This window comes from Petaurus breviceps, unplaced genomic scaffold, assembly GCF_028583685.1.
Source record: "Petaurus breviceps papuanus isolate PSGF00001 unplaced genomic scaffold, PetGlider_PUasm1.0 90696, whole genome shotgun sequence".
Taxonomy (NCBI): domain Eukaryota; kingdom Metazoa; phylum Chordata; class Mammalia; order Diprotodontia; family Petauridae; genus Petaurus; species Petaurus breviceps.
Window position 1 is genome coordinate 1,043,245 of NW_027187314.1, and position 16,606 is coordinate 1,059,850.

At 33.6% G+C, this 16,606-nt stretch overlaps 1 protein-coding gene across 2 annotated transcripts in view; it reads right to left on the reverse strand.

Moving 5' to 3' along the window:
• Positions 1–432: 432 nt before the first annotated feature.
• The window catches only part of KLHL15 (kelch like family member 15), a 61,773-nt gene continuing 45,599 nt past the window's right edge, over positions 433–16,606 (reverse strand). For both annotated transcript variants that reach the window (XM_069065637.1, XM_069065638.1), the window contains one exon: positions 433–6,349. In XM_069065637.1, the coding sequence (XP_068921738.1) occupies positions 5,240–6,349 (1,110 nt within the window). In that variant the 3' untranslated portion in view covers positions 433–5,239. The remainder of the gene's footprint in view (positions 6,350–16,606) is intronic.

Consider the following 16,606-nt stretch of genomic DNA (forward strand, 5'->3'; position numbering starts at 1 on the left):
GGAGTTTCAGGGGAAAGGTACCATAGGCACTCATGTAGAGGCAGATCTGCTTCTGTCTACACTCAAAATTTCAACGTGTTTTTAAGAATTACAAGTCAAAAAAGCTATCCAATTTGGTTATAGACTTTAAGTTACCATAAACTAAAATTCATCAACAAAGTGAAGGCCTATAAAACTGAGTTGATGTTTCGAACCTTCAAATGCTATTTGATGAAACTTCCTGATTGTAATTATTGAAAATTGAAATAAATTTCCACACATAAGTGTGACTCAAAGATCGAAGACATATTCAGAAATCTTATTTCCACTGTGTTGAACATAAACCAGTTTGTGATATTAAGAAATTAGTGATTTCACATGGGAAACTAGAAAGCAAGAGTGTGTGTATATATATGTATGTATGTATAGTAAATAAAAAGGGCAAAGAGTAAGTTTTAAAGATTAAAAATATTTTATTTACAATTTCTTTATACACACTTTTTACATTTTTTTCAATTTAAAAACAGAATGGATAACATATACATATATGTCTGAACAGATTGTATCCACAGTTTGGGAAAATTACCTGACAAAAATGTAAAGGCTTTTCAAAACAGTTATAAAAGGCAAACCTTAAATTATTCTAAGAATTTTTTAACAACCCTGGAGTTGCTGTTAAGACTACTAGCCCAAAACGTACATAAAAGCTCAAAATATTTCTATAGACAATGTATGCCCAAGAGTCATGGTGCATACAGGCTAGGTAGAAAACAACTTCTCCAATTACCTTATTGGAAACATTCTTTTAGAAAGCAAAATACCCGTCCCTTACTGGCATACTGGTAACATGAGATTAATAGAATTCTTCAACCTATGATAATTATTTCCAAAGGTATATAAAATAATTCAAGAGTATCAATAGGAAACAAAACTAAAAAGTAAAAAATGGAATTTTCTCAATATTATTATAGCTTATATAATTAGTATTTAAGTTATATTAAAGTACTGTTAGGATAATGGACTTCCATGAGTTTATCTATTACTTCACTCTACTCTTACTTAACATTTAATTCTATTGGTTGTTTGACTAAACTTCAGTACTTTCTCATTTAAGGGGAAGTTCTTTAGGTTTTTGGGGTCCCCTCCTTCAAACCAAGTTTAAGCTAAAGATACAATCAAGCTCATGATCCCTAAAAATGGTTATATGTGCAAACAAGATTTAAAATGTATGGTTAGGCTAAGTGACCTAAGAAAGCTGCCATTAACAATACATTTTCATTGCTGACTGCCAAATATTTCTCAGTGATGTCTAATTTACATTTTGGCCTATATTAATATTTTTATTTTTAGTTGAGACTTTCAAATTATAGATTCTCCAAAAATTTCTGATAGCTTATCAAACTGAAATGTCATGACCTAACACCACATACACATATATAAAAATGAAGAGCCCACTGAATATTTAACATTTCTAGGAGAGTGCTTATCTCAAATTATTCATTATAAAACATTCTAAAGTTTAATTTCATTTAAGACAAACCTTTCCATCTGTTTCTTTATTACTTCACACACTAGATAAGTGTGTTTATCTCAGGACAGCATGCTATCTAGAATGAGGCTTCAGAAGGTACAAGTTTAAAGAGGGTCAGAGAAGGGCTCAGTCAGTATTTCACAATTACCTTAACTCTAGCAAAGTGCAGGGCACGATGAAGGAATAGAAAATTGTTTCCGGAAAAAATAATATTCTATTAAACTTTTTTTCAAAACCAGTAGTATTTCTCCTAATCACATCTTTAAAAACAAAAGCTTCAGTGGGAAAGCTTTGTATTTTATGAAAAGGTTGTACTACAAGATTTTTTTCTTTAAGCAAATTAACATCAACACTTATATTACCATGAAAAGGAAGACTGAAGAAGTGCAAGGAAACTCAATTGTTTGAAAAAGAAGAGTAAATAAAAATGATCTATTTGTCAAATTTTTAAAAGTTTACCTACACTAAGTATGTAGAACAGTCACAACAGTGACACTGTATGGTTTTCGAATCTCTTATCTGAAGTTTAAAAAAAAACACTTGAGCATAGGCATAACATATATTGATAAAAATGCACAAATGGTTCTGGGGGAAAAACACATAGTAAAATAAACTTGAAAAAAATCCTTATGAAAACCATTTCTATAGTTTAACAAAAATAAATCTCTACATTTAAATCACAATTTTACAAGGGAATGTAAATTAGTTATGGATTTAAAATAATCTCCATTAGAAATATAAATATACATAGCTAAAGTTCTCTCTCAGACATTATACATTCAGAACCCAAGCAAACATCAATTATTCTTAATGCTCAAAACTGTTTACCAGTAACATTACTTTAGAAACGACTTTCATAAGACTGAATTCCATTGTTCAAGTTAGGATTTCACAGATGTTTGTTTTATAAACCTTAATCTTGGCCTTATTACCTTTAATATAAAACAGCAAGCATACCAACTTGGCTGTTTTCTTAGATCTCTCCCTAACAATGGCTATCAAGTCATAGCTAAGTAGGAAAACAGTAAAAGCAGAACAAAAATACACTTACAGTTAGAAAAACCCTGGATATAGGCACCAGAATAAAATGTGTTTTTTATCTTTCCTTGTTTTCTTATCTCTAATAAGATGGAGCACTTGTAAAGACATAAAGATAAAGGAAAGATATTAAGAGTATAAAAAGAAGAAACTTTTCTCAATTTGCATTTAGCTAGAAAGAAAACTTTTTAGCACTTTTAGAGGGGGAAAAAAACATACCACCTCGCCAAGACAGTCTGCTCACAAAATCTTATTAAAAGGAAAAGAAAGCTAAAACTTTATTAAATATTAATATGTCAGGAACTTGTCTATTTTTTTTAAAAAGATGAAGAAGGCTCTTGTGTAGATAACCCTGCAAAAGCAATGATCAATTTATTTCCTAGAAACTGAAAAGAAATAATCACATCCTAAAACTAAAACTTCTTTGCAAACTTTGCTCTCTGATGAACAGTTCCAGATTAATCTCTTGCTCAATCATAGACTTTGTTCTTGTTTGAATTATAAGTTTATTTTAATGAAATATTTTGTCTTTTAAGCAGATGAACAATAATAACTTTTCTCAAATTAAAAGTTAGTTCGCGATTTTTATATACTTTTTCATTTACCTTACTGCTTGTCACTCACAAAAATGAACAATTTTGGTATTTTCAAACCAGATTTTACTTCACAGTATAATCTACATTGGGTTGGAGGGTGGGAGGCAAAGTTACCATGAAGTTTCTTCTTTGGAAGTTCTTTCACCTTGCCACATTACTTTCAATGATGGCAGCAATCAAAACTTGTATAAAACTAGAAAATTTACATAACAGCACTGTAATATTGCACAAATGTCTTACATCTTACACTTGCCAGTGCAGGCATGGCCTATTGAAGGCCAATTAGAGGATGAGGAAAATGACACCAATTTGGCCATGGCATGCTCCAGGAAACAAATTCCCCAGGTTACACTCAACTAAACAATACTATTTGAGTTTAAATAACTAAAAGGTACATTTAGTCCTAAAGCACCCTTCTTAATAAACATATTTTTAAAAACTATTCTTGATCATTTTTTAACTTTGGGGTTATGATTCTTCATGATCTATGGTACTTTAGTACAAAAGACAGAAGATGAGGGTTTGATCACCAATGCCACTAGATAGTTTAGAAGAAAAAATAAGATGGTAAATTTCATAACAAAACTTTGAGGAAGTAATTATTAATCTGATAACAGTTTGTTTATAATGTCTGCAATTAGAATTAAGTTCTAAATCTCTAAGAGCTATTAGTTTATGCTTAATAACAGAAGTACATAGCCCCACTTTGGTAGAAGTGGGAATGGAGGGAAGAGAGGGAGAAGAAATGGAAGTTAAACTTATTTTGTAAGGTGTTTTAATTATGTATGTGATATCACTAAAAATCTTCCAAAGGACAAAAAGGGCACCAGGGTAAAGACAACAACTGCTGACATTTTATTATTTCTCTCAGTAAATAAATGGTAAATATGGCCTGTTTTAAAATTCATGTTTCTCATTTTCATAATCCATCACCCTTGGATGATACCTGAAAATTATTACTAGATTCAAATACAAACTATAAGTAATACCACTACTGAATCTCCATCACATACAGTAGAGTATAACCACCTCTGGAGTGGTAAAAAGTGCTTGCACACTGCAGAATTAGGGCTTAGACATGTCCAGTTCTCACTACAAGTAGAATGACATTCAAAGGTACTGAAAAGAGAAACATATTCAAAAGTGAAAGACAAACATTGATGTGGTTTACCTTAGTATTTACTTTTTAAATAAATATAAAATCTTAATCTTCATGAGTTTATATATGTATCACGAATATAAAGAGTTCAAATGTTACTGAGTCAATCAGCATGTATCAAAGATAGGGTACTTTGATACCAAATGAGGCCTCCAGTTACTTTATTTTTTTTTTTAATATTAATACATGAAAAGATGTTATACTACATCTAAAACTCAACAAGTATGACTGACAATTTGTGCACTAATTAAAAATGTAAGAGCCTAACCACACAAAAAGATGCACTGTATATAGATTTTATTATGTATTCACATGTGCATATATTTTCTTCACTTACAAACACAATGCAGACAATAGAAGGCAGCATAGAAATAGTGTTTTGAGTATAAAAAGTTGTTAATTTAGTAGAAAATTTATATTTTTGCATTTTCAGCAGACTACTATACAAAAGCCATGCAAAAAGTTAAGTTTTAAGCTGTTTGTATGACAAAACCAAAAGTGAAATATTGACATAATGAGCAATCCAAAAGACTTTAGATAGAAGAAATGACTGAAATCACTTTAAATGACACTTGAAAGTAGGTCTTCTAGAAGACTACCAAATCCTACCTTGACACTTTAAAATGTTTTTTTAAGGTATAAAATAAACTTTCCAGACAAGTGGATCATTCTATTCAACTGCTTCCAGAGGCTATAAGTGTAACTGCTATTTTCTAGAATGAATTTACTGCATGAGCTGATGAGGCCACTGAAAAGGGGGAAAATGCAAGGAGAAAAAAATTTTACAATACCTTAACAATGGCATTGCTAGTAAAACTGGTGAGGTGCATTCCCTGTTTCTCTTTATGCATTGAGTAACTACTACAACACCAACAAGTACTTAAGAGCCTTAAATACTACGCTTTGCTTTCTTTCCTTTAAGGGAGATGTACATTTTTAGCTGCAACGTCTAACATGCTCTAATACATATTCAGGAAAATGCAGGCTGCATACTTGTAAACCATCGAGTTTACAGGGCATCCGTGGGTACTCATCTTCTTTCCATTTATTTTCTTCTGGATCAAATGTGAGAATAGAATCACTGTAATGACCATTATAGCAAAGGCCTCCAAGAACCATTATTTGTTTGTCCAATACAGCTACACCATGACCACTTCTACCAATTGGCATTGATGCCAAGATAGTCCACTGATCAGTGTCTGGGTCATAAACTTCTGTGGAAGGGCATCCTTGTGATTCAAAAGAGGCCCTTAAGATCACACAGACACCACCAAACACATAAAGCTTACCATTATAAGAAATCATTTTGTGAAAGCATCTGGCATAATTCATTTTGCACTTATTCTCCCAACAATTAGTAACTACTTGAGTTCTTCTTGTTCGGTGTTCCACTGTCCCTTCTTTACTAGGATCAAATACACATACTTGTTTGGAAGTAGAAGATGAGGTAATTCCACCAGTGATGAACAACTTGTTACTAAGCACTGTCCCCTCATGTCCATATTTATTAACTGGATAAGGATCCACAAATTCCCATTTGTCTTCAGTGATGTCATAACGCTCTGTTGAATAAAATGTCTCATCTCTTGTTCTTCCAGCCACAGCATAGATGTACCTACCAATAACACCAACTGCAAATTCTGAACGTGGTACAGACATATCTGCCATTCTCAACCAAGTATTTTGTCTTGGGTCATACCTGAACACTTTGGAGGAAGCATGGAATTCACCATCTGGCCCCAGTTCTTCCCCGCCTAACAAGAACACAAAGTTATTCACGATGGCAAGGCAGTCTGGTCGTAGAGGTACTTGTGGACCCTCCAGCTCCCACCAGACCCGTGGTTTGTGTAAAAGAAGAATTTTACTATTTACCATGCTATGTCCTATCATTCCTCTGAATACTGCAGTCTGGGGTTTGGCAGAACGGATGCGGCTGGATTTCATTTCCATCAAAGGCTGCTGGTGAACACTATGAAAGTAATTCAATGCTTGGTCAACTTCATGTCGTAGCTGCCGAGAGTATCTATAAAATTCTGATGTCTTAACCTAAGGACACATTAAAAATTAATTTTAACCAAAAGAAAAAGCACTGATGATAATCAAAATGGTCAAAGGCCACTAAAATAATGTCTAGATCCTTTGGGGTTAATTTTTCATTTTATTCTTAAAAAGCATCTAAGGTTAGGTATTTTAATTGCTTATAAAACATGTAAACACTCATGTTTTAGGGCTGGTATAACTGCAAACTCTGCGTTGCCACACTTTTTTTATGGTTATCATAACAATGAAAAAAAGAGACTGGCTTCTTACCTCCCAAAAGACGCTATTAGATAGAGTAAAATATCCTACTTGGCTCTGATGATGATACTTGCTAATATTTGCATTGTGTTTTAAGGTTCAAAAAGTGATTTACATATATTATCTCACTTGATCTCCACAATAATCCTGTGAAATAGGTGCTATTACCCCCATTTTGTAGCTGAGGAAACTGAAGCTGGGACAGATTAAGAGACGTGTTCAGTCACATAGCTGGTGTCTGAGGCAAGATTTGAACTTGGGTCTTTCTTACTTGAAATTCAAGACTCTATCCAGTACCTCACTTAGTTGACTCATTAACAATGTAAAATAAACATCTTAAAAACTTAGGGAAAAAAAAAACGTAAATTTAAAACTCTTTAAACTTTTGCTAAAGAGATTCAAGGGATTATCTTTAAGGTAATAAAACAAGGCGCAATGTCCTTTGCTTTGGTTTTGTTACCTTTTTTAGGGGATAGAGGACCTGCTATTTCATTTACATAGGAAGTCCTACTGTGGAAAGTCCTTGCATGGATGGAGATCGATAACTTGTTTGTAATTTATAATCTTAGAAAGTTGCCAAGGGTGCTGAGTGGTTAAGTGACTTGCCCATGGTAGTACAGTTAAGTAGATGTCAAAGGCAGGACCTGAATCCAAGTCTTTCTGCATCTAAAGCTAGCCCTCTATTCATTCTGACATCACTCCCTCTTTTGCACTTGGGGATAAGCAAGGCTAGTAAGATATTCATAGTCTCCAGAGTTGACCACAGAATCAGCTTTGGGCCCAGGCCAACAGTTTGGGCTCTTGAGAGGGCAGGACTCTCAAGGAAAGGAGAAAGGACTCTCTGAGCAGATCTTGTACTTAGTTCCCCACCCAGAACTGTAGCAGGGGGATCCCTCAGATAGTCTAAAATCACAAACTTAGCCCCAAGAATTACATGATAAGCCAGGCCAGCAACACTGGCCTGCTTGGAGAATATTGTTGGAAAAATGAATAAATAACAAAAACAGAAAGGTAAAGAAATTATAATGTCAAGGATGCTCACCATACAAACATGCAGAAGAGAATAATTCTAAAACATCTACAATTAAAACCTCTAAGAAAAATTCAGCCTATCCAAAAAAATCAGAATTCAGAGAAGTGATTCAAGAGTTTACAAAAATGAGTTTTAAATAGTATTAGAAATTAAATAAGAGGAATAAAGCAAAGAAATGCTAAAGAAATGAGAACTATAAAAGAAAGACTTGAAAGAGGACTAACAGCTTGGCACAAGAGGTATAAAATACTCTCCAAGTAACAAAAAACTGAAAATTTGAATGGACCAAAGGTTAATGCCTCTATGAGATAAAAAGTAATGTTAAAAAAAAGTGAAAAGATGCAAAAAAAAAAAAAAGAAAAAATAAGATGTTTTATATTAAACAAATGACCTAGAAAACAGATCAAAGAGATGATAAGAGGATCAATTTCACTGTTCTACCTAAAAACCATGACCAAAAAGAGCCTAGATATGATAGTTCAAGAAAGCATGAAAGAAAAGTACTCAGACATATTAGAATCAAAGCACAAAATGAAAAGAGGAAAAAAAATTTGACCAATCCTCTCTTGAAACTCCAAAATGGAAATTCCCAGTAATAGCAAAGTAAATATTCAAAGGTCAAAGAAGAAATACTGTAAGCAGCCAGAAAGAGTTAAAGTACCAAGGAATCTGGGGTAGTTAGCTTATTAGACAAAGCACAGAGGCTGGAGTCAGGAAGATTTAGGTTGAAATTGGACCTCAAGACACTTACTAGCTATCTGATCCTGGGCAAATCATTTAATCCTGTTTGCCTCAGTTTCCACATCTGTAAAATGAGCTGGAGAAGGACATGGCAAACCACACCAGTATCTTTGCCAAGAAAACCCTAAATGGGTGTCACAAAGAGCCAGACATGACTGAAAAGACTGAACAACAACCAAGAAGTCAGTCAGGATCACAAAATTTAATACTATAAAGGTAACAAAAAATATATTCTAAAAAGCAAAAGATACAGATTAGCAATCAATAATAACTTACCCAACAAAACTGAATATTACCCTTCAAAGGAGAAAAAAATGATGGAGGATTTACAAGCATTATAGATTAAAAGACTACGGATGAGTAGAAATTTTGAAATATAAACATGGGAGTAAAGAGAAAAAGGTAAATACAAGTGATAAACTGAAGAAAGGTTTTATATGGAACTATATGCATTTTAATAGATTGCAGGGGATGATACAAACCTCCCCTAAGAACCAAAATATCATTAGAAATCTTAAATCTTAGACGTCAAATAAAACAGAAGGTCTGGTACTGAATTTTATTATATTTTGATGATGGTAAAAGAAGAAAGGGGAAGATGGCAGAATAACACAAGAAATACTGGACTCTCCAAATTTCTCCTACAAACATGATAAAATATCATCATAAAGTGAACTTTGAACAGCAGAGATAATTAAAAGTTGGGATAAAGCAGTTGTCCTAAGACAACTTGGGAGGATCTCAGGAAAGACCCACCTCCAGAGGCAGAGAGTTGGCTTATTTGAAGTGTGGACTCTTCAGAATCAACCAACAAAAAGTCCTAGGGGTAACTGGAGATGGCCTCAGCATCAGGAACTTTCACCTCAAGGACAGTGTGGGGGTGGGAGAGCAAAATAGGATAAGATGAAGGACCCTCCTCTGATGCAGGATGCCAGGCTCAGTTGTGTTGACCACACTCAGACGTGGGCTGCAGCTTTGAGTGAGGAGGGGCAATCTTTTGCAGTGAGTGCAGTAGTAGAAGGGCAGGGACCCTACCGGTTGTGAGCACTTGCAGAAGACCAGAGTCCCTGGTTTCAGTACCAGGGCAGAGGAGTGAGCTGAAGTTTATAGCCATGGAAGGAACTGCAGGGAGCAAAAGCATCTGCAGTGACAGCCTGGCTGGGGGGCCTAGCCTAGTCTCTCAGGGACAGAGAGGAATGTCCAAGGAGGAGCCCCCAGACAGTGCTTAGAGAAGAACTTCAAGCTTGAGACATCACCCCCACAACTTTGGACTAGAACTTGACTATAATAATAACCTGCTAAAAATAATATTGTAAGGATAATAAATAAGCAACAGAGAAAGAACCAAACCATAGATAGCTACTATGGCAATAAAGAAGATCTGGATTCATACTCAGAAGATAATGAAGTTAAAAAAAAGCTACTCCTATTTCAAAGAAAAATGTCAACTGGTCACAAGCCCAAAAAGAGTTCCTGGAAGAACTTAAAAAGGACTTTAAAAATCAAATAAGAGAGGATGAAGAAAAATTAGGGAAAAAAATAAGAGCAATTCAAAAAATTAGAGAATTATGAAAACCAACTGGGAAAAGAGATCCAAAAACTTAAGAAAATAACTACTTAAAAACCAAGAACTGGGCAAAGGGAAATGAATGACATTAGAAGGTGCCAAGAAATAATAAAACAAAATCAAAAGAATTTAAAAAAAATAGAAGAGAATAAAACATCTCATTAGAAAAACAACTGATCTGGAAACAGATCGAGGGGAGACAATATAAGAATTATTGGACTACCTGAAAGTTATGATAAAAAAAAGTCTAGATACAATATTACAAGAAATCATTAAGGAAAATTACCCTAAAGTAAATTATTAGAGTAAGAGGGTAAAACAGAAATAGAAAAAAATCCACTGATCACCACTGGAAAGTGATCCCAAGATGAAAATTCACAGGAACATCATGTTCAAGTTTCAAAGCTCCCAAGTTAAGGAGAAAATACTACAAGCAATAATTAAAAAGAAAAACAAAACAATTTAAATCCTTTGGAACTACAGTCAGGATAACATTAGAATTAGCAGCTTCTCTGTTAAAAGACCTAAGGGCTTGGAATATTATACTTCGAAGAGCAAAGGAGCTGAGTTTGCAATCAAGAATAACTTACCAGCAAAGCTGAGTATAACCCTGAATGGGGGAGACAGGGATGGGGCAGGGGGGAAGTACATTTAATGAAAGATTTTCAGGTATTTGTAACAAAAAGATCGGAACTCAATGCAAAATTTGACTTATAAGATCTAGGAGAAACATAAGGTAAACATTAAAGACCAATTATAAAGGACTCAATAAGGCCATACTGTTTACTTCTTAATGGAGAAAATGTTATCTGTACTCTTACTAAAGTTATCCTTAACATACATAAAAGGCTTGGGTTTGAGCTATGATGGGATGATTCTAAAAAACAAAACTGGATTGGGAGAGATAAAATAGAGTAATAATCTCATGCAAACAAGATGTGAATGGAAGAATTGTTACAGTGGAAGCAGATGGGGATGGAGGGCTGGTAGCACATATTTTCACAGGAATTGGATCAAAGTGGGAAGAACATATACATCCAGAAGGGTATAAAAGTCTTCTAAATTTATAAAGAAACATGAGGACAAGGTGACAAGATAAGGGAGGGACTTTTCAAAGGTTTGTAGATCAAGAATGGGGGAGATGATAAGGGAGGGAGTGGTTAGAAGCAAATCAGACTGGGATAGAGTAAAAAGAGGGTGAGAAGGATAATACAGAGGAAAAATAGGATGGAGGGAAATATATAAATAGTAATTATAATTTTGAATATGAATGGGATGAACTATCCATGAAATGGAAACAAATAACAGCATGGATTAAACACCAGAACCCAATAATATGTTATTGGATACAGAGTTAAAATAGAGGCTGGAACAGAATCTATTATGCTTCAGCTGAGGTAAAAAAAAAAGCAAGGGTAGCTAAAATAGATTTAATTAAAAGAAACAAACAGGGAACCTACATTATTATAAAAGATACCATAGAAAATGAAGCAATATCAATACCAAACCTATACACACCAAATGGTATAGCATCTAAATTTTTAAAGCAAAAATTAATTACAGGTGGAAGTGGAGCCAAGACAGCAAAGAAAAACAAAAACCTGCTTGAGCTGGTGCTCCAACCACCACCAATACCTGTAAGAAATGACTCCAAACAAATTTTAGAGCTACAGAGCCCACAAACTAATAGAGAAACAAATCTCCCGCTGAAGGCGGCCTGGCAGCCTGACAGGAAGGGTCTATCACACTGAGCTAGGAGCCCAGCTCAGTCCCATGTGGGTTGTGCAGCCTAGAACAGTGGCAGAGATCAGCCAGAGCAGACTTCAGAGGAGTGAATCACTGGCAGCTGTGGTGGTTTCCAGACTTCTCAACCCATAAACGTCAAAGAGAAACTAAAAGGTCATTGGAAAACTGTTGAACCTGGGTGAGAGAAGAGCACAGTCCGACCCCTGCTCCCAGGGCAGCAAGGGTGGCAGCACCTGCAACTGCCACCATGGCTGCTTCCTGAGGTCTAGGCCCACAAATTGTGAGGAGATCAAATGACTGTCCAGAGGGAAATTGCAGGACTCTTTGCGGGCACTGAGGTAGGATTCTCTTGCTTTGCCCTGCTTGGATCTGGGTCGCAGTCATGAGTGGCAGTCCTGGGGTGAAGAGCACTGGTATGTTAGAGCCTGATGAGATTGTGGAGAGGCAGTTATCTTCACAGTTCTAAGGCAGGTGCCCAGAATAGGCTCTGACAACAGCTATGCAAAACCCCAGAAATCTGGGACACAGAACTCTCCACTCTGAAAGCAGAGTTCTACCACAGCAAAGAGCTCAAAAGTCTCAAAAGTCAAGTAATTGACTGGCAAGATGAACAAACACAGGAAGTGAAATCAAAGTAGAGAATTGTTTTTTGGTGACAAAGACAATAAAAACATAGGACCTAAAGAAGATGACAAAGTCAAAACTCCTTCATCAAAAGCCTCCAAGAAAAATATGAAAAGGTTACAAGTCATGGAGGAGCTCAAGAAAGACTTTCAAAATCAAGTAAGAGAAGTGGAGGAAAAATTGGGAAGAGAAATGAGGATGCAAGAAAATCATGAAAAGTGAGTCAAGTCTGCTAAAGGAGACCCAAAAAAATACTGAAGAAAATAACACCTTAAAAAAAAACTCAAAAGGCAAAAGAGGTCCAAAAAGCCAAATTGGCCAGATAGAAAAGAAAATTCAAAAACTCACTGAAGAAAATAATTCCTTCAAAATTATACTGGAGCAAATAGAAGCTAATGACTTTATGAGAAATCAAGATACTATAAAACAGATCCAAAAAAATGAAAAAGTAGAAGGCAATGTGAAATATCTAACTGGAAAAACCACTGACCTGGAAAACAGATCCAGGAGAGATCATTTAAAAATTATTGGACTACCTGAAAGCCATGATTTAAAAAAAAAAAAAAGGTAATTTCAATTACAGGTGGAAATCAATAGTAACACTATAATAGTGGGGGGACCTTAACTTTCTCCTCTCAATAGAATTAGATAACTCTAAGCAAAAAATAAGAAAGGAAGAAGTAAAAGAGGTGAATAGAATCTTAAATAAGCTAGATATGATAGATATCTGGAGAGAACTGAATGGGAATAGAAAGGGACATGCCTTTTTCTCAGTGATACATGGCAGATGTATAAAAATTGACCATATATTGGGCATAAAAATCTTATAGTCAAATTCAGGAAAGTAGAAACATTAAGTCCATCACCGTCAGATCAAAATGTAATAAAAATTATATTCATAAGGTACCATGGAAATAGAAACACTAACTGGAAACTAAAGAACCTAATCTTAAAAAAAAATGAGTGAGTTAAAGAACAAATCATAGAAACAATTTTTATTAAATAAAATATAGTAATGAGATAAATACCAAAACATATGGAATGCAGCAAAAGCAGTAATCAGAGGCAAATCTATCTCTAAATGCTGATATCAATAAAATAGAGAAAGAACAGACCAATGAAATGGGTATGCAATTAAAAAAAAACTTTTAAAAAAGAACAAAATAAAAATCCCCAATTAAACACCAAATTGGAAACCTTAAGTTAAAGATTAAATTAATAAAATTGAGCACAAAAAAACCACTGAATTAATAAAATTAGGAGTTGGTCTTACGAAAAAATCAATAAAAAGATAAACGACTAGTTAATACGGTCTTTTAAAAAAGAAGAAAAAGTAATCACTAATATTAAAAATGAAAGAGGTGAACAATACCACAAATTAAGATGAAATCAAAGTAATTATAAGGAGTTATTTTGTCCAATTATATGCCAATAAATTTAACAATTTAAGTGAAATGGTAGAATGCTTAACAAAAATATAAACTGCCTAGATTAACAGAAGAGGAAATAGATTATCTAAATAAACCTACTTTAGAAAAAGAAACTGAACATGCCAAAAATGAGGTTCCTGAGAAAAAAGCATCAGGACTAAATGGATTTGCAAATGAATTCTACCAAACATTTTAAGATCAACTAATTCCAATATGAAACAAATTATTTGGAATAACGTGCAAAAAAAAAAAATCCAACAATTCTTTTCTACAACAAATTTGGTACTGATACTTAAAACAGGAAGAGCAAAAACAGGGAAAGCAAATTATAAGCCAATTTCATTAATGAATATGGATGCAAAAAAAAATACTAAGTAGAAGACTACAACAATATACTACAAAAATTATACACTGTAACAAAGTAGGACTTATATCAGGAATGCAGGGATAGTCTAACATAAGGAAAACTATTAATATAATTGATTATATCAGTAACAAAAGTAACAAAAATCTTATGATTATATCAACAGATGCAGAAAAGGCTTTTGATAAAATACAACACTCATTTCTATTAAAAATATTTGAAACTATAGAAATAAAGAAATTTTTCCTTAAAATGATAAGAAGCATCTACCTAAAACCATCAGCAAGCATTATTTGTAATGGGGATAAGCTTGAAGCCTTCCCAGTAAGATCAGAAGTGAAACAAGGATGCCAAATATCAATATTACTCAATATTGTACTAAAAATGCTAGCAATAGCAATAAGAGAAGAAAAAGAAATCAAAGGAATCAGACTGGGAAATGAAGTAATAAAACTCTCTCTTTGCAGGTGATATGATATACTTCTAAAATTCTACAGAATCAACTAAAAAGTTAGTGGAAAAATCAATAATTTTCGCAAAGTAGCAGGATATAAAACAAACATCAATCATCAGCACTTCTATATATCACTATCAAAACCCTGCAAGAAGAGATAGTAAGAGATATCTAATTTAAAATAACTGTAGATAGTATAAAATATCTCGGAATATCCCTACCAAAACAAACCCAATTATATAGCAAATGCTATATGATAATAATTAATTTAATTATATTAGAAAACATGTTAGAAAACACTCCTTATATAAAGTCAGATTTAAATAAGTGTAGATATATTTAACTGTTCATGGGTAGGCAGTCAATATAATGTAAATGATAATTTTACTAATCAATTCATTCAATGCCATCCAAATTAAATTACCAAAAAATTATTTTATTGAGCTAGGAAAAAATAATAAAATTCATTTAGAAGACCAATAAGTCAAGAATATCAAAAGAATTAATGGAAAAAAAATGTAAAGGAAGGAGGTTTGGCAGTACCAGATCTTAAACCATACCATAAGGCAGTTATTATACAAACTATCTTGTACTAGCTAAGAAATAGAAAAGTAGATCAATGAAACAGAGTAAACATACAATACACAGCAGCAAATGATTACAGTAACCTTGTGTGTGACAAATGTAAAGATTTAAGCTTTTGGGATATGAATTCATTATTTGGTAAAAACAGCTGGGAAAGCTGTAAAGTAGTCTGGCAAAAATTGGGCATAGACCAATATAACGTTTATCAAGATATGGTCAAAATGGATACATGATCTAGATATAAAGGGAGATAGCATAAGAAAATCAGAAGATAGAACATATTACCTATCATACTTACAGACAGGAGAACAATTTATGAATATATAAGCAAGAGACAGAGAACACTGTGAGATGTAAAATGGATAATTACAATTACATTAAATTAAAATGTTTTTGTACAAACAAATAAAATCAATGTAGCCAAGATTAGAAGGAAAACGGAAAATTGGAAGAAAAATTTATAGACAGTTTCTCAGATAAAGGTTTTCTATCATTTGTAAGAATATGAGTCATTCCCCAATAGATAGTCAAAGCATATGAACAGGCAGTTTTTTTATGAAAAAAAATCAAAACTATATAAAGACATATGAAAAAATGCTCTAAATAACTACTGATTAGAGAAATGCATTTTAAAACAACTTTGAGATATCATCTTATCAGATGGGCTAAAATGAAAGAAGGGCAAAGTGACAAATACTGAAGGGAATATGGAAGAACTGGGATGTTAATTCACTGTTGGTGGAACTGTGAAATGATCCAACCACTCTGGAATTATGCCCAAGGAGTTATAAAACTGTGTTTTATATGGACTATTTGTGCCCAACCCATAGTAGAGAATTCCAAGCTCATATTGGTCTGATCAGCCACAGTTGGACACACTGTATCTTGACTCCAACACAGTGATGTCATTTTGGTCTTCTGAGAATGAGGGATAAAACCAAAAAACCATTATTAAATCTGTTTCCCAAGGTGATTAGGGAAAAAGGAAAAGAATTTATATGTTCTCAAATATAGCAGCTCTCTTTGTGGTGACAAAGAACTGGAAATTGAAGGGATGACGATCAATTGAGTAATGATTAAACAAGTTGTGGTATACAATTGTGATAAATATTACTGTACTTTAATGAATGATGGGCTAGTTGATCTTAGAAAAACATGGAAAGACTTGCATGAAATAATAAAGAGTGAAATGAGTAGAACCAAGAGAACATTGTACAAAGTAACAGCAATACTGTTCTAAGAACAACTTTGAATTACCAAGTCATTTTGAGTACTATAAATACTCAAATCAACTACAAAGGACCTACACAAAGAAAGACGTTATCCACATCCAAAGAAAGAATTGATAAATAGAAATATGTATAGTATGGTTTTACATGTACACACACACATACATTTGTGTCTAATGGTAGCCTTCTGTGGGGTAGGGTGGGGGAGGAGAGAGAAAATTAAAAAACAAAA